We start from the raw sequence: 23036 nt of genomic DNA, 5'->3' as shown, positions 1-23036 counted from the left end.
AGCTGCAGTGGAGGCATGTGTTCTGCACGGGCTGAGGCGGCGAGCCGCAGGCTTTCTGCGTAGCAACAAGATAGCGGCGCTCTTCATGAAGGTGGGGAAGAGCTTCACCCCGGCCGAGGAGCTGTGCAGGAAGGCCCAGGAGGTCGAGCAGATCCTCGAGACCAAGTGAGTCACACCGCGTCCACATACACACATCGCGTCCACACATACACACACCACGTCCACATACTGTACATGCACCGCATCCACATACACACATCGAGTCCACATACACACATCGCGTCCACACATACACACACCGCATCCACATAAACACACCGCGTCCACATACACACACCGCGTCCACATACACACACCGCGTCCACATACACACACCGCGTCCACATACACACACCGCATCCACATACACACACCGCGTCCACATACACACGCCGCGTCCACATACACACACCGCGTCCACATACACACAACCGCATCCACATACACGCACCGCTTCCACATACACACACCACGTCCACATACACACACCACGTCCACATACACACACCGCGTCCACATACACACATCAAGTCCACATACACACACCGCATCCACACACACACACCACGTCCACATACACACACCACGTCCACATACACACACCGCGTCCACATACACACATCGAGTCCACATACACACACCGCGTCCACACACACACACACCGCGTCCACACACACACACACCACATCCACATACACACAGCGCGTCCACATACACACACCACGTCCACATACACACATTGCAGCTCATTCTCACACATCAAAGCTCACATCAAAGGCGTTGAAAACAAATGCTTCTCTTAGTTGAAGGGATTTTTTTATTAAAGGCTTCAAAATAATCCATATTTATTAGCTGTAATGAATCACTGATGTCATCCGGTTCATACAGAAGCAGTTTTGCTTGTTCGTGAGGGGGTGCAAATTATTTAACAGATGCATTATTTGAAAAATAGCTGGAGGGGGGGCTTTGAAATCCCACACATGTGGGTGTAAGAATTTGTTCGTAACCCTTTTATTGTGTTCCCGTTGATGAGTCACTGGTTTTACTTTGTCTTCCCGGGTCAAATTCTGAGCACAACTTAAATGACTTAACTTTATAAATAAAGGTGAAGTTAATAAAATAAAATAAAATCATAATGTCAATAGGACATTTTTAAATGTTATTATGTTATTGTTATTATTATTACTCTTTTTAAACTTCCTACTGTATGTGTTATCTCTTGCTCTCTCCTGCCGCAGACGAACCCAAAGCATGCATAGTCAAGACAGCTTGCGGAGGTTGCCGAGACTGCCGAGCCTCACCCCACAGGTGGCTAAGAACTTGTGGATCCGCACGGCGCTGTTTGAGAAGGTCCTGGACAAGATCGTCCTTTACCTGGTGGAGAACAGCAGGTGAGTTGAGAGAAGGTGAAGAATGACGTGGCTAGCTGTGACCGTTCACATCAGAAGGAACTCCATGTTGACTCAGTTTCTGTGACATGTTTGTGTTCCAGTAAATTCTACGAGAAAGAAGCTGTTCTAATGGACCCTGTGGATGGACCGATCCTTGCCTCTTTGTTAGGTAATTATCTGTGACACTGTGAGCATTTGTATCAGCATGTTGTGGAGAGAAAAACAAAGTTTTATTTTGCATTGTGTTAGACTGGTCCTGACTTGTTTTTAGACAGGACACACATTTCAATGATTATGAAATGTACAAAGCCTTTGGCGATTAGACTCCGACCGACCAGAGGAGGCGCTAGACAGTGCAGCGACCAGGACATATACCCCGCCGGCTTCCCACCCGCAGACACGGCCAATTGTGTCTGTAGAAACGTCTGACTAAGACGGAAGTACCTCTACCGGGAATTCAACTCGGGTCCCCGCGGTGGCGAGTGCTTTTACTCCTACACTACCCAGACAGACAGACAGACAGACAGAATGGTGGAAGTCAAAATTGTTCTCACAGCAGTTCCTTGGACACGCTAGATGTTGAAAAGTGAGCTGATACTGGACACTGGTTGACACAGTCTTGTAGTGTGCATCTGCCCCCTGTAATTGTGCATCTTCATTGCGGCAGTTGGACCTTGTGCACTGGAGTACACCAAGATGAAGACAGCTGACCATTTCTGGACAGACCCCTCGGCTGATGAGCTGGTGCAGCGACATCGCATCCATGGTGGCCACGGCAGACAGGACTCTCCCACCAAGAGGCCCGCTCTGTGTGTAAGTAGCGGTGAAGATGAGTATGATGAGGCCATGCAGATTTACACAGTAATAAACCCCTTTTCTGTATCTGCATGTGCCATGTATGTACTATTCTGATCCAGTTGTAGGCGAACAGAGTGTCAGTGGTGAGATTGATCATGAAATCTCCCCTCTTACTCTCTCATCCGGTTAAAGGACCTGCTAAGATCACATTCACTCACTGAAGTACAGTGTGTCCCGAGGGAAAGGACAGAGTGTATCTGAAACCCTCTCTCCGGTTCACTCGTCAAGTAATCAGTGACCCAGCGCAGGTCAGGATATCTTGCAGTGCACAGCACTATAACAGTGGAGTGGTGCACTGAATATCTGCACACCCCAGGGAAAGCATAATGGTCTGTGGCATCAGAAACAGGGTAGGAATGGATTCAGTACACATTTCGATTACCTTGAATGAATGAAACCATTATCTTCCGCCATTTGAAACAGATTTAGCCACGGAAACGGCTATAGTCTTGTATCTGTTTGACTGGCCTGCTGTAATTCATTCTGCAAAGATAGTCATCAATTTAGCGTGTTATAGACGCAAACATGGTGTGTGAACAACATGTAAGAATGCATGGTAATGGTAAATATGGCGACAGGATTGGAGCTGATATTAGTGTGTGTTCCCAGATCCAGAAGAGGCACTCCAGCAGCAGCATGGACGAGCGTCCCTCCCCATCCCCCTCAGCTCGTGACTATGTGGAGTCACTGCATCAGAACAACAGGGCCACCCTCCTGTTCGGCAAAAACAACGTGCTCGTACAACCGGTAACCGCCTGCTTCTTTCCTCCCATCTCTACTAGAAAGAACATTAGCCATTAAGATGATGTTTGTGACCCAAAACACAAGATGGAGAAAGGACTGTATTTCCTTCTTCCTTCACAACACAGAGAACATAAACTGGGGGGTAATAACGCATGCATTCGCTAATGACTATTGATTAACTATTAACTAAGGCAACATGAAAGGGTACAGTGTGTCAGAGTAACGATGTCACACTTTGACATAAACCACCAAAGGTCCAGAATTTAGATGAGTGGCCTTGGCTAGCTTTCATTCGCTTAATGTAAGCAGCTCAAAGGGTCCGGGGGGGGAGAATAATGTTAATTTTGTGACTATTAGAGGGGTCAGTTTCTCCATATCACAGGCGATTCTGTAGTAAGGCTACAGCACAATATTACCATTAAAATGTGATGTAGAGCAGTGGTTCTCAACTGGTGGGTCGGGACCCAGATGTGGGTCGCGGGGCCGATTTGAGTGGGTGGCGGATGTGTGCATGAAAAAAAAAGATCTTCTACTCCTTGAGAATGCCGGCGTCCACGACCAACATTGCTGTCTTTCAGAGGCTGTAGCAGCAGGCTCATTTTATGGTATCCTCTGAAACTAGAAGGCCTAACGCATCCATTGGTACCAAACATGCCATGCTAGCTGTGAGCATCACCAGTTTAAACTAGTTTAAAAAGCATAGGCCTAAAAAAACAACTTAAATTTGCGTAGCGACTTAATGACTAAGGAAAGATGTGGGTCAGGACCAGTTGAGAACCACTGATGTAGAGCATCTTCTGAACTGGAACGTTCATGAGTAAGCAGCAGCACAGCAGAAGATATACTATCAGCTCTAATTCTGGCCGTGCATTCCAGTACAGAATAATACAAAGCCATCATTGTGCAGGTGAAAGCAAGCGGCTAACCTGGTTAAAGCGGCCTCAATCACAATCAGGAATAACAACAACAACAAAGCTTCCTCAGTCATCAAATCAGTAGCAAGTTCAGGATGGCTTACACAATCATAGAAGACCTCATTCATAATTTCATTTATTGTTTATTTGATAGGGACAGATGTGTTAAACATAAACAATTGCAATACAGTCATCCAATGCAGCACATCATAGCATGTATAGCTTTTGCTAGTTTCCAATGCTTGTCCCTAGACTATAAAAAGGAAAAAAGTTAAAAACAATACACAGTAAATTGCACATGGGTATAAACAATAAGTATACAAAGATACACACGCACACACACCACTCGCCCCACAAGCGTCCACACTTCCATCATGCATGGAAACACACACACACACACACACACACACACACACACACACACACACACACACACACACACACACACAGGTCAATTAGCTCATTATTAACTATACTACACACACATCTCCCCACCCTACACATGAGCACATGATTGACCATCCTTTAAAAAAAAACTTCAATTTAGTTTTGAAATGTTGGCAATCTGTAGACATTTTAAGATCTGATGGTAGTGCATTCCATGTTTTTGCCCCTTTTACCGAAAAGGATGTCTGGCCAAATGAGGTTTTCCGGAATGGCACTTTACAGTTCCCTGAAGTGGCATTCCTAGTAGACCTTCCAGAGGCCTGTAACGGTCGCACCATGTCACAGAGAACTTGAGGAGCCTGGCCATTCAGGCACTTGCAGATAAGGTTTGCGTGGGCAAATGCAATGTAGTTGTCAAAACTTAGCATCTTCATCTCTCTCAGGATGTGACAGTGGTGTGATCTTAACGGCCTCCTACATAGTATTTTCAGTGAACGGTTGTACAGCCTCTCTAGGGGTTTGATCACAGTAGGACTAGCCTGCGCCCATGAGGTTACACAATAACTAAAATGTGAGAGGAGGACTATTGAGTGCAGAAATATTTTGGCTGCCTCAAAAGTTAGGAAATCTCGGATCCTTCTAAAATTTAGACGGATCCGAGATTTCCTAACTTTTGAGGCAAATCTGTAAAGGCAAATCTGTATACATTTAGACTCTAAATGTATACAGATTTGCCTTTACAGTTCTATTGACTTTTTTAACATGTTTGTCAAATTTCAGGTGGGGGTCTAACATTAGACCAAGATATCTGACCTCACGAACTTGATCAATTTGTTGGCTCTTAAAGGAACACTCTGCCCATTTTCAACCAGCTTTGTATCATTAGAACATCAGTAGTATATCAGAAAACTGTAAACGGTTTTGAAGTCTGTCATTTAATTTGACAGTTATTGAGTGTTAAAGAGTGGACCAGTGACATCACTGGTCCACACTAACTCAAATTAATAACTCATTAACTCAAATCAGCTCTCAATAACTGTCAAACTAGATGAATGATGAATAGTTTGACAGTTATTGAGAGTTGATTTGAGTTAATGAGTTATTAATTTGAGTTAGTGTGGACTAGTGATGTCACTGGTCCACACTTTAACACTCAATAACTGTCAAATTAAATGACAGACTTCAAAACAGTTTACAGTTTTCTGATATACTACTGATGTTCTAATGATACAAAGCTGGTTGAAAATGGGCGGAGTGTTCCTTTAAGTTTTTAATTCTAGGTCAGTTGATGTGGGGCATCTTCCGGACGAAAAGCAGATTGACACTGTTTTCTTGACATTAAGTGTCAAACAGGAATTTTCAAGCCAAGAGATTGTCTCCAGATGCTTTGACAGTTGCTCAGTAACTGTTGCGGCTGTTTTTGCATACGCATAGACGTCAAAATGAGTATGGTTTGCCCACATCCCCTCGAACCCCACAGTGACTTAGGATCACATATCCTACCATTTTGACACTCAGTAAAAATGAAGCAAGTCTAAGAAATCATTTGTCCAATACATCAGCTGTAAAAGGGAAATGCAAAGTGGTGTGTTGTGTGTTAAGATGTGGGAACTCTCCTAATCTTTTTACTAGTATCCTTTTTTCTAGTGATTGTTATTTTTGTGTTTCTGCATATAGCATCCTCCTGCTAATGCTACACACTGCTTTGTATTGCTGTTTTGTCTTTTAGTCACAGTGTAAGGAAGGGGGGGAAATTATTTGAATCTAATACAGAAGTAGCCCCAGCTTTATATCAAATGAAAACAGTTGTCCTCCTGGTTGTTTCAGAGGGACGACATGGAGGCCATCCCAGGTTACCTGTCTCTGCACCAGACAGCAGACATCATGACCCTCAAGTGGACACCCAATCAACTCATGAATGGCTCTGTTGGAGACCTGGACTATGAGCGCAGGTGCAGATTACCCAGGGAGCAATAGGATTATGTTGGTCGTGTCTGTCGACAAAGCCTGGGCTCCATCGTATTAGTAATCCTTCAATACATTTGATATGTGACTAGTGCAGATTAATCTATACCAAACACAGGTTTACATTGTCTTTGAAATCCTCAAGTCTGCTGGTGTAAACGTCTTCCAACAAAGACACTGGGCGCTATGTTTTCTGCTTGTCTCTGCTGTTATATGCAACACATGCATATGAGTGAAGTGTGTGACTCAGGCTCTCGTATGCTAGACTAAATGCTGCGGCTATGATGAGGCTTGTTTTCAGCACACCAGCAGCCACCAGATGGTTTATTGAGTGAGCCACTGTCAAGCATCGCTCAAACTAACAAACCGCATTATGTTGCTATGCGTGTGCTGCATGGTTTCTGTCACCAGAAATAGATTGCTCCATTAGGTCTGCTTATCTACGGGCACACACTTTCACTTATTTTCTTGATTAAGCATAAAATTTGTGTTCCTTCAGGTTTTGTCTGGTAAGATGCACATTCCCTATTCAAATGTGTTGTTGCTGCTGCAGTGTTACGTGTTGTTCCTCACAATGTGAGAAGGGGAGTCTGGATTGTTCTCTCATGGACTCATGTGTATTTGATTGGATCTTTTTCAGTGTGTACTGGGACTATGCCATGACCATCCGTCTGGAGGAAATTGTTTACTTGCACTGTCATCAACAGGGTGGGTCCAGGCTCCTGGCATAACACCGCCTTCCATCAATGTTTAGTCTTTAAACTATATGCCATTGTGAAACTCAAGTGAACAATCTCCAGTGCTGGATCGTATGCAGTGAGATGTATTTGTCACTACCATTTGCTATCTCAGTCTGCACTCCGCTTTAATTCAATGCGATGTTTTGATATTACGATGTTTACTATTTATTACCGCTGTCTGTGGCTGTGCAGCTGTCCAATAACATGTCATCATGAATCATCATTTAAAGCCGAACCCATCTCGACTTCATCCCGTATGTTGTCCTCCTCTAGTGGACAGCGGGGGAACGGTGGTGCTGGTGAGTCAGGACGGGATCCAGAGGCCTCCGCTCCGCTTCCCTAAAGGAGGCCACTTGCTCCAGTTCCTGTCCTGCCTGGAGAACGGCCTCCTACCCCACGGCCAGCTGGACCCTCCGCTCTGGTCCCAGAGGGGAAAGGTCAGCACGGAAGGGGGGGTCATTCTCTTGTGTCAAATTACTTGTAGTGGGCATTCTTCCAGTGGAAACGAGATAAGTACTAAAATGCATCGGAGCAAATCAACCTGACCTGATCAATAAAATCAATATTGGAATTTGAAAATAGCAGGCTGTAGCCTCTGATGTGTTTGGCTTGTTTGCATCAATGGTTGGAGCAATACTGATGGAAGTATGTCCGTCCCCTCGTTGTGATGTTTCCACCGCCGGACAATACGTGTCCCTCATCGTGTCCCTTTGTGTGAATGGATGTCTTTGTTAGACTGAATAGCATTCACAGTATCTGCAGGACAAACTGTATCATGAAAACCCGCCCACGCATGTTCAGCCACTTCAGTGTGCAAACAGCCAGCCTCTTTAAATCACATGCTTTAGTGACTCTTGCTGGCATTAGTTTAATAACAGTTATTTTCTCATGGCAGGGCAAGGTGTTCCCTAAGCTGCGGAAGAGGGTTCCGCAGGGATCTGTATCCTCCGACTCGGTCTCCGATAAAGAGGAGGATGAGGCCACCGATTACGTCTTCCGCATCCTCTTTCCGAACAGCCAATCAGAGTTCGGTGAGAGACGTCTCCCCTCCAGTGAACCATGTCAACACGACATGTGTCTGGGCAGCTGTTAATGTGCAGCAGCACCATTAGCCTTGCCCGAGTGTTGACTTCTCATGAAAATGTTGCTCGTTGTTCGTTACAGTGACAGTAAGCCACCCTCCCCACCTGACTTCCTCCCTGTCCCTTCAACCGAGAGGAGCAGGGGCGCTGGTTGTCCCCAAGCGGTCCTGCAGCTGTCCAGAAGAATCCCCCTCACTCACAGGAAGCCCCTGTAACCCTGTCACACCTTGGCTTGTCTGTCCATCTGTCAGCTTGTCTTGCTTTAATTCCCTGCATTTAATATCCTCTTGGTCGACCTCTGTGCCCCTGGCAAAATTTATTGATGTTTCCCGTTATTAAAGCCACGTCCCCCCCCGTCCCCTGCAGCCCCCCATGTCCCATCTTTTTTAATGCATTACAAGGAAATAACCTTTTAACAGGCGATGGTGGACAAGGAATATTGCTGCTGAACTGAGAAAGGCTCTGGATCGCTTGATTTCTCTTGGTTTTGGGCTAAACATCAGTGTAATGTTAAAAAGACGCAAGAGCATTGAGTCGTTTACCAATTCCAAATGTTCTTGTTTATATGCTTCCCTATCTTTTCTCTAATCGAAATCCAGCGCAAACAAATTGTACTCTGAAGTGCTACCAACAGATCACAATTGATCAGTGTAATTCTGCTTATGCACAACATTTCCAGCTGTGTTCAAATCATCTAAGTGCAAATTGCAATAGTTCTTGAGTGCTTGAACAGCCTAATACTTTAAGCGCAATATGCTGATGACAGTCACTTTGTGTGTCTGTGTGCTTATGTATTTGTGTGTGCACATGCGTGTGTGTGTGTGTGTGTGTGTGTGTGTGTGTGTGTGCGCGCGCGCGCATGCACGTCATGATGCACATGCATGTATGCCACAGTGACTCCTCCAGACTTGATGGACCAGGGAGCTACAATGTGGCACCCGACACTCAGGAAGTCCTCCTGCTCCTCCTGTTCCCAGGGCAGCCTCTCTGACGGGATGCCACTCAAAGGCTGCAACCATGAGAGGTGAGCGATAACGCTCAGTAAAGGATAAGTTCACCCCAAAATTAAAATTCTGTCATTACCTACTCATCACTCAAGGACAGGCGACGTTTTTAGTCCACAAAACATTTGTGGAGTTTCACTGTAAAACACTGCATTCTCCTAAACAATTGAAGTGGATGGGGACAAACTTTATGTTTGAAACTTGGTCCCATCCACTTCAATCGTTTAGGAGAATTCTCATTTAACATTTGCTTGCTACTTTTGCTGGCATCGTATATTGACAGGGGGGACCTGTTTGCCTGAGGTTGCAGAGCCACAGCTGCTCAGCAGACCCCCGTCCCCCAGCGCCCATCAGGAGTTCTAAACACTGCAGAGGAGACAGGGATGCTAAAAGCATGCAAGAAACATGCAATTACCCCGAAGACAGTCATGTGACATTTACATAAGTGAGAGAAGAATGTGTTGGGGGAAATGAGATGATAAGCAAGGCAAATTAATTGCTTGAAGACTATTCATAGCTATCAGCACCACAGGTAGTCATTTGAATATTAAAAGGCTGGGGCCCCTGAAACACATTAGATACTGTATCTCACTGTTTCAGGACAGTATATGAATAATAACTCACAGATTTCATGAGGCTCCTGCAAGAAAACAACAGCACAGACAGAATAGTTGCATAATCATGTCAAAATGTCTTGAACGTGCTGTCTGTCCCTGCAGGGCTCCTTTAAAGATGCTGTGCGACAACATGAAGTATCAGATCATCTCTCGGGCATTCTATGGCTGTAAGTGATTGATTATTGTGTGCATTGAAATGCCTCGAATATTTTATCTTTTCTCATTCAAAATCACTGTGAAAATATAATTGATTGACAACTTACAGTACTGTTAGATGAATATATTCATTTTAACTATAGACGGTTTTCACGGAATTGTGTTGCTAGGGAACAGTTTGAAAGCTAGCTGATTTCCTGTCAGCTAGTATTAGCATTATAGACTGCATACACTGCAACAGGAAGTTAGCTAGGGGCAATTTAGAATGTTTATGTTGTCAAGTTGAAACCTTCTATAAGTACATTGTGCATTGACTTGTCTTGTCATGTAGGGCTGGCATACTGCCGTCACCTGTCCACTGTCCGCACACACCTCTCTGCTCTTGTTAATCACACCATTGTGGAGCCTGACGTGCCGCGTGACGCCTACAGGGGGCTCACCACCGACGTGTGGCACACCTTCCTCCAGGACGGCAGCGTAAGCGTCACTGCTCCTCACTCCACACGTCATTGTCACAGTCACACCACTGCAAATTAACCCCTGATGATATACTGACCACACGCAGACTACACAAGCCTGCATGTCCATCTCTCTCTCTCTCCCTCTCTCCCTCCCCCCCCTCTCTCTCTCCCTATGTTGCTCTTCTCTCTCATCCATATTTATCCCCTCTAATCATGTGGCTCACTCCATAATTCACACAATAATATGCATGAAGCATAACTAATGTCCTGCCAATCTTAAATGTATTTGGGCCCGTAAATATTAGTTATATTATCCTGAATTGATTAAGAGTTTGTCTTGAACATGAAAAAGGTCAGTTAAAAAAGGGGCAGTTTTTTTTTTGAAAATTAAAAAAATATGATTTTATTTCCTTTTTTTCTCTCTGAATACTGGTCGGTTACATCACATTTTTCAGTATCTGTTTTGTTTCAGTAGCTTGGAAATCTAATATTTGAAAATATTTACCAACATACAGGATGCGATGTTAAAATCCCTTGTGCCATACAGAAGCCCAACTCATCTGTCAAAAGAGTGATGTACTAATCCACCAATCAGGGTACACTGTTATAAATCTACAGGACCATCAGACAGGCAGCACCATTCACCAGCCACCTCATCTGTTACAGGGTTGAGTGTGTGTGTGTGTGTGTGTGTGTGTGTGTGTGTGTTGGGGGGGGTGGGGGATTTCACTGGAGGTGTCAAGTCACAAAATCCACTATCCACTGGGCTTCAGACCTCAACACAGTATTCAGTTCAGCTTCAGTGTTTCAAAGGTTATCAGCTCTTTCCTTCAAATCCATTAACCAATCTCTGCACCCCTGGTTGGCCTATAATATATATGCCTGCCCCAACAAGATACTCTTTTCTCCCGCACAGACAAAACCACAACCAGCTTTAATATCTGCCTTCCTATCAGATGACAGATTAATTTACTAATCATCTGCTCTGAATTGTCTCTGATGGACCCTTCAGCACTTGCTTATGTTGCCATGTGCATCATCCTTGCAATAGACTATTAATATCCTGACAAAATAGAGAAATAGATAGCGGTACATATAGGAGTAGCACCTGAACAGGAGGCCTTCACCTAACGAGCCAATTAACTGTTCTCAACTTACTTCAATGAACTCTCATCATTCAGCCCTCCCTGTAGCCTTTTCCCGTCTACCACCCACTTTGATCCACTAATTATTACCTCCATTGTCATAGTGAAAGCTAGAGGGGAATGCCGGTCTCCACATGCTGCCATGCTGTATTACCCTGTTGTTGTGAAGCAGATCTGATTATCTTGAATATGTAGAGTGGAAAACATTTTCTTTTTAATCCGATGAATGAAAATCTAAAGTAGTGGTTTGACAGTGTTTCACCACCAGATATATTCACCCACTGAGTCAACCAATAGAAATGTAAAAACTGAACTGCTTATATTCACCAGAGCATGTCATGTTAGAAACGCGTTTATATAATGGTGAATTCAATATATAATTTCAGGACAACACAAGGCACACTAGCAAGGATCATATACATTTCCTGTTGTGTGTGTATGTGTGCTCTATAACGTGTATTTTATAATATGACATATTGTGTTTGATGTCTCCCTGAAGGCCTACGAGGAGCAGGAGCTCCTGCGTCTGGTCTACTTTGGCGGTGTGGAGCCCTCGCTGCGTAAGGAGGTGTGGCCTTTCCTCCTGGGCCATTACCGGTTTGGAATGTCTGAAGTGGAGAGGAAGGAGGTTTGTCATTTCACTCATTTACTCATGCTGGCTTTGCTCTCAAAGAATTATCCGCCGAATAGCTGACCCTGGACCCTTGACCCCTGAACACTAACATCTCGCCACCAGGTGGATGAACAGGTCAGGGCATGCTATCAGCAGACCATGCAAGAGTGGCTCGGCTGCGAGGAGATCGTCCGCCAGCGGGAGAAGGAGCAGCATGCTGCAGCGTTAGCCAAGTGTTCCTCCGGGGCCAGCGTGGACAGCAGCAGCCAGAAGATGATCCATCGCGACTCCACCATCAGCAACGAGGTGACACAGTAACACTCATACAGTACGCACAAGTTATAGAGCCACCGGGGTGTTTGTGTAGTGTAGAGGTGAAAGCACTCGCCTACCACCGCAGAGACCCGGGAGGGGAACTGGGGGGTATAGCGCAATCCTCCCATGCGCTATGTCCTGCTGGTGAAACCCCTCGCTGTCAGGTGAAAATTGGAGGAAGCATGTGCTAGTCTACGGCTCTCCCCAGAACAGCAGAGGGGTGGAACAGCGAACAGGACAACAACAGCGGGAATTGGCCAAGTACAATAGGCCTTTTTCACAGCAGCCATTTTGTGCCTAAAAGGCAGGAAGTAACACAGGTGTAACCAAACATTAATTAGGGTTTACAACTTCCAATCCATTATGTGTTCCAGTGCTGGGGCCCTAATTAATGATTTGGTTGCACCTGTGTTTACCCTGCCATTTAGACACACAATGGCAGCTGTGAAAAAGGCCCATCTGAGAGAAAATGGGAGGAGAAAAAAGTTCTAGAGCCACTGTGCACACTGTAATGTTCAGACACATTGTAATCTGACACATTGTTTTTGTATTTACTATTTATTTCATTTTTGCATTGAGCTGTTGATGTGGATCATTTAACCTCATTTAGAACCAGACGAAGTTTTGCATGTATTGTCTTGGTTTCATTGTCTTTGTTTCCCAATCACAGTCCTCCCAGAGCTGCAGCTCAGACAGACAGAGTCTGGCTCGTCTACAGAGCGACTCCAGCAGCAGCACACAGGTATCACAGCCTCACTGCAGTACACACTGCACTAAATCTACAAATGAAGTAAAATTTCAGTGTTTTTAATGTTCTTGCTGATCACATTTTTGAGAAATCTTTTCAGTGTATGTCCAAAGTAATGTAATGATCTCAACCTTTTTGAACCAATATTCCTCACCCTTGCATTCTCTCTCCTGCTAGTTCTTCACATCCTCCCATCCCTTCCCCTGGAGTAGCCTGCTTCCCTCTGGCTTGTTCTTTCAGGTGTTTGAGTCCGTGGAGGAGGTGGACCAGATCGAGACGGAGCCCAAGAACGAAGAGGCCAAACAGGTTCCTAAGATGCCCAACGGAGCACTCCAGAATGGGACGAGCTCTCCTGACTCCGGCCATCCCTCCTCCCGCAACTTCTCCGTCACCTCTGGCCTGTCTGATGGCTCGCTCAGCACAGAGGACTGCCCCGCGCCCGACGTAGCTGCCAGAGCCGCCGCTGCCCCTCCTGCACCGCAGAGCCCCGTCAAGGAGGAAACACCTGAAGTGACCAAAAAGACAGAAGACACCATGGCTGAGGTGCTAGAAGATAGCACAGTCCAGCCAGTTGAAGAAGGCGAGTTAAAGGCCAGCGAAGGCATGAATCTACCTAAATTAAAAGACGGTGCTATAGATTTACCAGTGGAGTCCAAAGCTGTTAATCCTGAGGATGTTGAACAGAAGACAGAAACAGAGGGGACCAAGGCTGAAGATGGAGAGCTGATTGCACCGGTAGACATTAAAGAAAATGCTTCAGGACAAGAGGTCAAATGTGAGACATTTAAATTAGAGTCAGGGAAAACAGAGAAAGAAGTGCCTCAAGAGGATAGTGCTGTAGTATCACCAGTGGCTGCAGAACCCAAAGGAGAACAGAGAGATGTTGAACAAACTCTTAAACAAGGCGTAGACATGGTGGGTAATGAGGAGACATCAAAGGTAGAAAAAACTGTAGAAACAAGTGTGGAAAAGCCACGGGAAGAAAGTGAGGGAGAGGTTGAGAGACGTCAGGCAGAGATTTTGAAATTGGAGGAAACGGGAGAAACAAAGGCAAGTGAGACACCACAAGAGGCTTTATTGGCAAAGGAGGATCAGATTAGTAAAGCAGAAGAGACAGCAGCAGCTGAAGGGAAGGAAGAAATATTAAAAGATCCCAGGGCTCCCGCAGTAGAGAAGAATCTCATTTTCTCAGCAGAAGCTCGGGTCTCGAGAGCGATGGAAGCCTTCTGCGGCTCGCAGAACGACGAGGCTCACATCACGACTGAATCCGACGAATCTCCCTCCGCCATAGAGATGGAGGAGATCCCCAAAGCCAAAGTTTCCATGGTGCCTTGGAGCAGGGAGGGGCCTTGCGAAGCGTCCTCGTCCTCCGAGGACTCTGAGGTCCCCCACCTGGAGTTCAGGACGGAGGAGGAGCAGGGGAAGCCCAGTCCAGAAGGCACCGAGTCCATCCTGTCTGACGAGCCAGAGATGGAGAGCCTCTACCCTCATTTTGACTGTGTGGCCGTGTCCGGAGAGACCAAGAACGAAGCGGCCTCTCCAGAGTCCAGCTACTCTGTATGCACACCTTTTTTTCTTTTTTCTTTTTGTATTTCCAGTTGATTTATCCTCAAGTAATTCTACAGTATGATGAGTGACTTGTGTTTTTTCTGTGTTGCAGCAAGAGCTTTTGAACCTGTACACGTTAAATCTGCACCGCATTGAGAAGGATGTTCAGCGTTGTGACAGGAACTACTGGTACTTCACTCCTGCCAACCTGGAGAAACTGCGCAACATCATGTGCAGGTAAGTGCTGACAGGGAAGGGGTGACGGGTAAAGTCAATTTTCTATTCACAGAAGAGAATTTACCCATCTTTTAAGGCTATCCTGTTTTTTTTATATAAGTTATTTAGTATACATCATAGTAGGTAGTATTATATAAGTAATTTAGTGTACATCATAGTAAGTAGTATTATATAAGTCATTTAGTGTTCATCATAGTAAGTAGTATTATATAAGTCATTTAGTGTACATCATAGTAAGTTACACAGAAGCATCTGGGACGTCGTCTTTGGAAACTGTTTGGAATTCAAACGCATTCAAGGCGCATTCAAAAAATACCTGCCAGGTGATTGGATGAACCATCTGTCTATCCCCATCTATCACGGGCTCGCTTCTCACTGTCGTCACACCTAAATCCCGCCCATAGCTGCCTCTGGATGCTGATTGGTCCGGCCCACTGGTAGGACGGAGTTAAACCACAATAGCTTGGAACACGGCAAGATGGATTTCTTACGTGATCATGATCTCGCAAATCCAGCTGCCTCGCAAGTTAGCTACTATCGATGCTACCTATATGGGGATAGGGTCTTTAGAGGAAAACAAACAAACATAATTGATATTTGTTTACACTGGCGGTTGTTTGCCTTATGATGATCACTGACTGGAAGTTTCTCTGCCTTTTAATATGACCACATCACTTCCTATCACTGCTTATCTCTTGTTCCCAAAGGCAGAGAGTAATTACCAAATAAATGTTTTCACCATACTGAGGATAGGATGAGAAGCCTGATCATAATAAGGAATAAGGAAAAATACATGAATTGCACTCCAAAAGTACGGTAGTCATCTTGATCAACAATTAATTACTTTTTGAATTACCTTTTGTAGAAATGCTTCTAAATATGGACAATGTTGTACTATTTGCAGCTATATCTGGCGCCATCTAGAAATCGGTTATGTACAGGGCATGTGTGATCTTCTGGCTCCACTTCTCGTCATCCTGGATGATGGTGAGTCAACACGTTGGGTCAATTCTCACATTCACTCGTCTTTGACACTTGGTCTGTTTTTACCATTGAGATTCGTGGTGATGATGGAACAACAGAATAGACTTTGGCTGAGTTTCCCAACAAAGAAGCTTCTTAAGAGTTAAGAAGCTTCTTAAGGAGTTAAGAAGCTTCTTAAGGAGTTAAGAAGGCTCCAAAGAAGTGTTTCCCAAACGCCTTCTTAACAGTCGAGAAAAATAAAAAAAATAGAAGGGTCTTAAGAAGCATCTTAACTGGAGCGGCTCACTTGATGGCACTCTGAGCCCAGCAGTGGGCCACGACTCAGTGGTTGAGAAACACTGTTAACACCTAATCATGGTCATGTTAAACTTTATTAAACATTATTTATTTCAGACATGGACTGCAGTTCAAATTGCTTTATATACACAGCATACAACAAAACAGAGAAACACTACAGAATTTAAGCGACCTTGGGTTCTGTGAAAGGTGCTATATAAATCCACAACATTATAAAAGTAATCCATTCTGATTAGAGGAATATAGCCTACGGTAAAACATTTAAAACACAAGTAACCATACATACAGGGGAGATTTTCAAGTGTTCCCTAATTTTAAACACTAAAGGGTACATGAAAGAAAGGAAAAAGGGAAAAACACAAGAGGAACAGTGGACACAAGTATCTCCTTTTGCCTGACGCGGCTGGATCTGCCAGTGTTTTGTCATTAAGAAGGTGTTAAGAAGGCTCCAGACCCTTCTTACAAAACCTTCTTAACGAAAGATCATCTTAGCGCTAAGAAGCATTTGGGAAACGCAGCCTTCTTAACGGAGGATAATTGGAAGATAATTTTAGGCTAAGAAGCAATCGGGAAATGCGTTGGCTTCGTTGGCTTCTTACGGGAGCCTTAAGAAGGGTCAAAGAAGCTTCTTAGCGCTAAGAAGCTTTTGGGAAACGCATGCCTTCGTAAAGAAGCAATTGGGAAACGCGTTTGCTTCTTAAGGGGGCCTTAAGAAGGGTTGAATTAGCTTCTTAGCGCAAAGAAGCTTTTGGGAAACCCAGCCTTTGTCCCTCCACCTTCCTCTCTCTGTTTTCTGCTCTTAGAGGCCATGGCCTTCAGCTGCTTCACTGAACTGATGAAGAGGATGAATCAAAACTTTCCCCATGGAGGAGCTATGGACACTCACTTTGCCAACATGCGCTCTCTCATCCAGGTAAGGCATGCACCTCTGAAGTCAAAGTCAATAGAAATAAATCCTTTCAGTCCTCACAAACTCCCCACGTAACCTAATGTCTGTCTTTTCTTCCCCGCAACCAATCTCATTATTTGGTCCCTTGTGTCTCCCACAATCTCCTCTCTCGGCAGATCCTGGATTCTGAGCTCTTTGAGCTGATGCACCAGAACGGGGACTACACCCACTTCTACTTCTGCTACCGCTGGTTCCTCTTAGACTTCAAGCGAGGTATGGTGGTGGTTACTGCAAAAGGGTTTGTGCCAATTAGATGAATAGGAGATGGTGTCTTCACTAAGCCCTGCTTGTTGCTCAAATGACAAAACCACTTGACAGCCGGCTAACAAGGCCTGCCGGTAATAAGGCTTGGGAGGGATATGGAGGTCAGTGAGATTTTGTAAAACGCTTCTCAGGAATTGCTTTTGAAAAAATAGGCATGAATTGCTATTGCATGGATGTAATGAATTGTGGGCATACTGAAGATTTAGCCATGGGCGATTTCAGTATAATTCTCATGTTCTCTTCACCTGCTCACCCGGCTATCTCAGACAGTATATCCCTTCTGTCTGAATCTGATCCAGCTGACACCTGCTTCTTCTCTTATCTCTCTGACTGATAACTGATAAGACTTGCCTCCCAACTCTGTCAGTTGTGGGGGCTGACTCCTCTCCTCCTGTTCCTTTGTGCTTTGTCCTCCAGAGCTGGTGTATGACGACGTGTTTGCAGTCTGGGAGACCATCTGGGCAGCCAAGTATGCCTCCTCCAGTCACTTTGTGCTCTTTATTGCCCTGGCACTGGTGGAGATCTACAGGGACATCATCCTGGAGAACAACATGGACTTCACTGACATCATTAAGTTCTTCAATGGTAATGAGCCTCATTTATTTTAATGCACTGGAATGTATTGTTTGACTGTGAAGAGAATTATGCTAAATATTTAATTGCTATTATTAATTATAAATTGATAAAACATGTAGCTGGTAGCTAATAACCAACCACATAACCCGTGTTGAGTGCAAGATTCAGTAATGGAGGAGAATATTATTAACCCAACCTTTTCCTTTATTATACAGTAGGAAGGGAAATTTGGACAAGAGATTTTTTTTTCTATTAATAAATGAAAAGATGGGGACCGCACTCAAGGAATATCGTTTTTAATTTTCTTTTTCTTTAGCAACAAAACGTTTTCGGCCGTCCGGCCTTCATCAGTGTGCAAGTGCAGAATGGTTGAAACAGACAGGTCTTAACTAGGCTGTGACTGACAACATGACAGGTGGGCACAATCAGCAATTAGCACAGTTAATAGGTAGACTATGTCACACATGATCATGAATGCGTAATGGCTATGGTGTTGATACGATTATATCCTGGATAAATACATTATGCGAACATATATACATATTTCAAAACATTTAAACATTTAAAAATCTGTATGGAAATCAACTGTAGCACATTGGGAGTATCAGGTTGTGTAGAACCGTTCATAAATCATTGTACTAGTCATTATTGATAGACGAGTGTTTACAGATATAGGCTATGTCTCCAATTACAGGAATGGAGTCAAATTAAGCTCTTCGTTCATACCAGCAGGAAACATGGATTGGAGCCGATGAATCCATATACATTCACGCTGCAAAAGGATTTGTTCATGGTTACCACCCCTTCTATTAAGATACACCATCTCCAAACCTATACACTTGAGGTCACTGATTTTATGATCCATTTCGTTAAAGTGCCGTGCCACGGGAGAATTGATGTCGGCCCGCTTTATATTACTTCTGTGTTCGTTTAACCTAACTTTTAATTTGCGGGATGTCTGTCCAACATAATATTTTTTACACTGGCAGAATAATAAGTATACTATATGTGTAGAATTGCACGTTATTAAAGATCTGATCTTGTAACTCTTTCCAGTATGGGAATCGTGGAATGCATTTGTTTTAATCATGTGGCTACAAGATACACAGGTTCTACATGGAAAGCTTCCATAAATAAAAGGCTCTGGCCTTGAATATGAGTCCGCTTTAACGAAGCGGTCTCTCAAATTTTTCGCTCTCTTATGCGTAAAGCGAGGAGGGTGTTGGAAGCGGTCATTTAGAGTTCTATCGGATGACAGAATGTGCCAGTGTTTCAAGACTGTGGACTTAATAATGGAACTAAATGGATCATAAGTCAGGACGTAGTTGATGGTGCCTGGTGTTCTGTCCCTTTCTTTCTTTTGGAACAGTTCTTTTCTTTCGACTTGATTTACAGTGACCATGGCTGAGTTAAGGCACTGTTTTGGGTAGCCCTTTTCTCTAAATCTTCCCAGCATGTTCTCACTTTCAGAGTGAAACTCCTCCTCAGAGCTGCAGATACGTTTGAGTCTATATAATTGACTTACAGGCAGGCTTTTCTTCAAGGGCATTGGATGGTGACTAGAAAATTGTAGGAGGTTGTTTTTATCTGTCGGTTTTCTATAGATGGTTGTGGCAATTACATTATCAATTTTAGTTAGTTTTACGTCTAGAAAATGGATGGATTCTCGGCTCTTTTCCATGCTAAAAGTGATTGATTCCAAACAGGAGTTCAAATAGGACAAAAATGATGACAAATCTACCTCACTCCCTGACCAGACCATGAAAATATCATCAATAAATCGAGCAAAATATTTGATATGGGGTCTAAATACATTATTATTGTAAATAAAGTCTTCTTCAAATTTGCCCATAAATAAGCATGCATATGCGCACGCAGACGGGGAGCCCATAGCAGAACCATATTCCTGTTGGTAGTAGACATTTTCAAACATAAACACATTTCTGTTGAGTGTAAATCTCATCAGTTCCATGATAAATTCATGTGGAGGTGTTTGATCTGGGAGTTTACCTATGAAATAGTTCAGAGCTTCTAGACCAAGGTTATGGTTAATATTTGAATATAACGAGGTAATGTCTAGGGTTACAAGAATATCACTGTCAACAATATTTCTAACTAAATCTAGTTTAGAAAGAAAGTCAGAGGTATCTTTGACATAAGAGGGAAGTTTCCAAACCAGTGGTTGAATGTGGTAGTCTACATACTTAGAGATATTCTCAGTGAGGGACCCTTTCCCTGAGATTATCGGTCGAAGTGGTGGGTCATTTTGACATTTGTGCACCTTGGCTAGACCATAGATGACAGGTGTAACAGGGAAATCATTCACCAGAAACTTTGCTTCTTTTGCAGTGACCCATTTATTTTCTTCTGCTCTTTTAATAATCTGTTTCAATTCAAGGTCGTAATTATTCCTGGGATTCAACAGTATTTTTTTATAGTATTTGGTGTCAGTCAACATTTCTTTAATCTTTTCACTGTATCTGGATGTATCCATTATAGAGATCCCACCACCTTTATCACAAGCCTTGATGGTGATGTTTTTATTCTTAGCTAATTGGTCTGCAGCCTTTCTTTCGGCTTGGGAAACATTTTTTCTCTTGCTATTGATAGGTTGTTCCCTTACCACAAACTGATTCTCAACCTCATCCTCTACCAGTCTACAAAATGCATTAATAGAGTGATTGTTGATCTAAACTAGATTTAGTTAGAAATATTGTTGACAGTGATATTCTTGTAACCCTAGACATTACCTCGTTATATTCAAATATTAACCATAACCTTGGTCTAGAAGCTCTGAACTATTTCATAGGTAAACTCCCAGATCAAACACCTCCACATGAATTTATCATGGAACTGATGAGATTTACACTCAACAGAAATGTGTTTATGTTTGAAAATGTCTACTACCAACAGGAATATGGTTCTGCTATGGGCTCCCCGTCTGCGTGCGCATATGCATGCTTATTTATGGGCAAATTTGAAGAAGACTTTATTTACAATAATAATGTATTTAGACCCCATATCAAATATTTTGCTCGATTTATTGATGATATTTTCATGGTCTGGTCAGGGAGTGAGGTAGATTTGTCATCATTTTTGTCCTATTTGAACTCCTGTTTGGAATCAATCACTTTTAGCATGGAAAAGAGCCGAGAATCCATCCATTTTCTAGACGTAAAACTAACTAAAATTGATAATGTAATTGCCACAACCATCTATAGAAAACCGACAGATAAAAACAACCTCCTACAATTTTCTAGTCACCATCCAATGCCCTTGAAGAAAAGCCTGCCTGTAAGTCAATTATATAGACTCAAACGTATCTGCAGCTCTGAGGAGGAGTTTCACTCTGAAAGTGAGAACATGCTGGGAAGATTTAGAGAAAAGGGCTACCCAAAACAGTGCCTTAACTCAGCCATGGTCACTGTAAATCAAGTCGAAAGAAAAGAACTGTTCCAAAAGAAAGAAAGGGACAGAACACCAGGCACCATCAACTACGTCCTGACTTATGATCCATTTAGTTCCATTATTAAGTCCACAGTCTTGAAACACTGGCACATTCTGTCATCCGATAGAACTCTAAATGACCGCTTCCAACACCCTCCTCGCTTTACGCATAAGAGAGCGAAAAATTTGAGAGACCGCTTCGTTAAAGCGGACTCATATTCAAGGCCAGAGCCTTTTATTTATGGAAGCTTTCCATGTAGAACCTGTGTATCTTGTAGCCACATGATTAAAACAAATGCATTCCACGATTCCCATACTGGAAAGAGTTACAAGATCAGATCTTTAATAACGTGCAATTCTACACATATAGTATACTTATTATTCTGCCAGTGTAAAAAATATTATGTTGGACAGACATCCCGCAAATTAAAAGTTAGGTTAAACGAACACAGAAGTAATATAAAGCGGGCCGACATCAATTCTCCCGTGGCACGGCACTTTAACGAAATGGATCATAAAATCAGTGACCTCAAGTGTATAGGTTTGGAGATGGTGTATCTTAATAGAAGGGGTGGTAACCATGAACAAATCCTTTTGCAGCGTGAATGTATATGGATTCATCGGCTCCAATCCATGTTTCCTGCTGGTATGAACGAAGAGCTTAATTTGACTCCATTCCTGTAATTGGAGACATAGCCTATATCTGTAAACACTCGTCTATCAATAATGACTAGTACAATGATTTATGAACGGTTCTACACAACCTGATACTCCCAATGTGCTACAGTTGATTTCCATACAGATTTTTAAATGTTTAAATGTTTTGAAATATGTATATATGTTCGCATAATGTATTTATCCAGGATATAATCGTATCAACACCATAGCCATTACGCATTCATGATCATGTGTGACATAGTCTACCTATTAACTGTGCTAATTGCTGATTGTGCCCACCTGTCATGTTGTCAGTCACAGCCTAGTTAAGACCTGTCTGTTTCAACCATTCTGCACTTGCACACTGATGAAGGCCGGACGGCCGAAAACGTTTTGTTGCTAAAGAAAAAGAAAATTAAAAACGATATTCCTTGAGTGCGGTCCCCATCTTTTCATTTATTTGTGACATTTCTATATTGGACTACGCACCTGTCTGAGCGCAGTGGTTACCTTTTCTACTTTCATTTTTCTATTAATAAACATTAATAGATCAACATTGAAGCAATTTCAAAGTGATTGAAAACATGTCTGTCCTGTGGAGTCTGATTTGCAGTTAAAATGCTTCGAATTGGATTATCAGTAATGGAATTTATTTCCACCAATTGTGCATAACTACATTCAATGCATCATATTTTGTTCATGATGCCATTTTGTTGACTGGTGATGTAATGGACTTCAGTGAGTGTGTCTTTTGTTTGTTTCAGAAATGGCCGAGCATCACAACATAAAGCAGATCCTGACGATGGCCAGAGATCTGGTGTGCAAGGTGCAGATGCTCATCGAGAACAAGTGATCCCGCTTGTGTTTGTTTCTCCTTCTCCTTCCCATCCAACTTAAG

The 23036-nt window shown here is 43.3% G+C and overlaps 1 protein-coding gene across 1 annotated transcript in view; it reads left to right on the top strand.

Moving 5' to 3' along the window:
• Positions 1-23036, top strand: part of sgsm1a (small G protein signaling modulator 1a) — a gene marked incomplete at its 5' end in the record, with an annotated part of 40273 nt that extends 17237 nt beyond the window's left edge. The window contains 23 exons of the mRNA XM_083645328.1: positions 3-165; positions 1278-1430; positions 1532-1599; positions 2098-2243; positions 2898-3035; positions 6161-6285; positions 6939-7006; positions 7312-7475; positions 7934-8069; positions 8203-8331; positions 9015-9144; positions 9844-9908; positions 10229-10374; positions 12003-12131; positions 12240-12422; positions 13102-13173; positions 13357-14736; positions 14840-14964; positions 15869-15951; positions 17049-17158; positions 17311-17407; positions 17876-18043; positions 22903-23036. Of these exons, the coding sequence (XP_083501454.1) occupies positions 3-165; positions 1278-1430; positions 1532-1599; positions 2098-2243; positions 2898-3035; positions 6161-6285; positions 6939-7006; positions 7312-7475; positions 7934-8069; positions 8203-8331; positions 9015-9144; positions 9844-9908; positions 10229-10374; positions 12003-12131; positions 12240-12422; positions 13102-13173; positions 13357-14736; positions 14840-14964; positions 15869-15951; positions 17049-17158; positions 17311-17407; positions 17876-18043; positions 22903-22991 (4067 nt within the window). The 3' untranslated portion in view covers positions 22992-23036. The remainder of the gene's footprint in view (positions 1-2; positions 166-1277; positions 1431-1531; positions 1600-2097; positions 2244-2897; positions 3036-6160; positions 6286-6938; positions 7007-7311; positions 7476-7933; positions 8070-8202; positions 8332-9014; positions 9145-9843; positions 9909-10228; positions 10375-12002; positions 12132-12239; positions 12423-13101; positions 13174-13356; positions 14737-14839; positions 14965-15868; positions 15952-17048; positions 17159-17310; positions 17408-17875; positions 18044-22902) is intronic.

This window comes from Poromitra crassiceps (assembly GCF_964638095.1).
Source record: "Poromitra crassiceps genome assembly, chromosome: 10".
In the NCBI taxonomy this organism is placed as follows: domain Eukaryota; kingdom Metazoa; phylum Chordata; class Actinopteri; order Beryciformes; family Melamphaidae; genus Poromitra; species Poromitra crassiceps.
The sequence above is the reverse complement of the archived record's forward strand: the minus strand, read 5'-3'. Positions and strand labels throughout refer to the sequence as shown.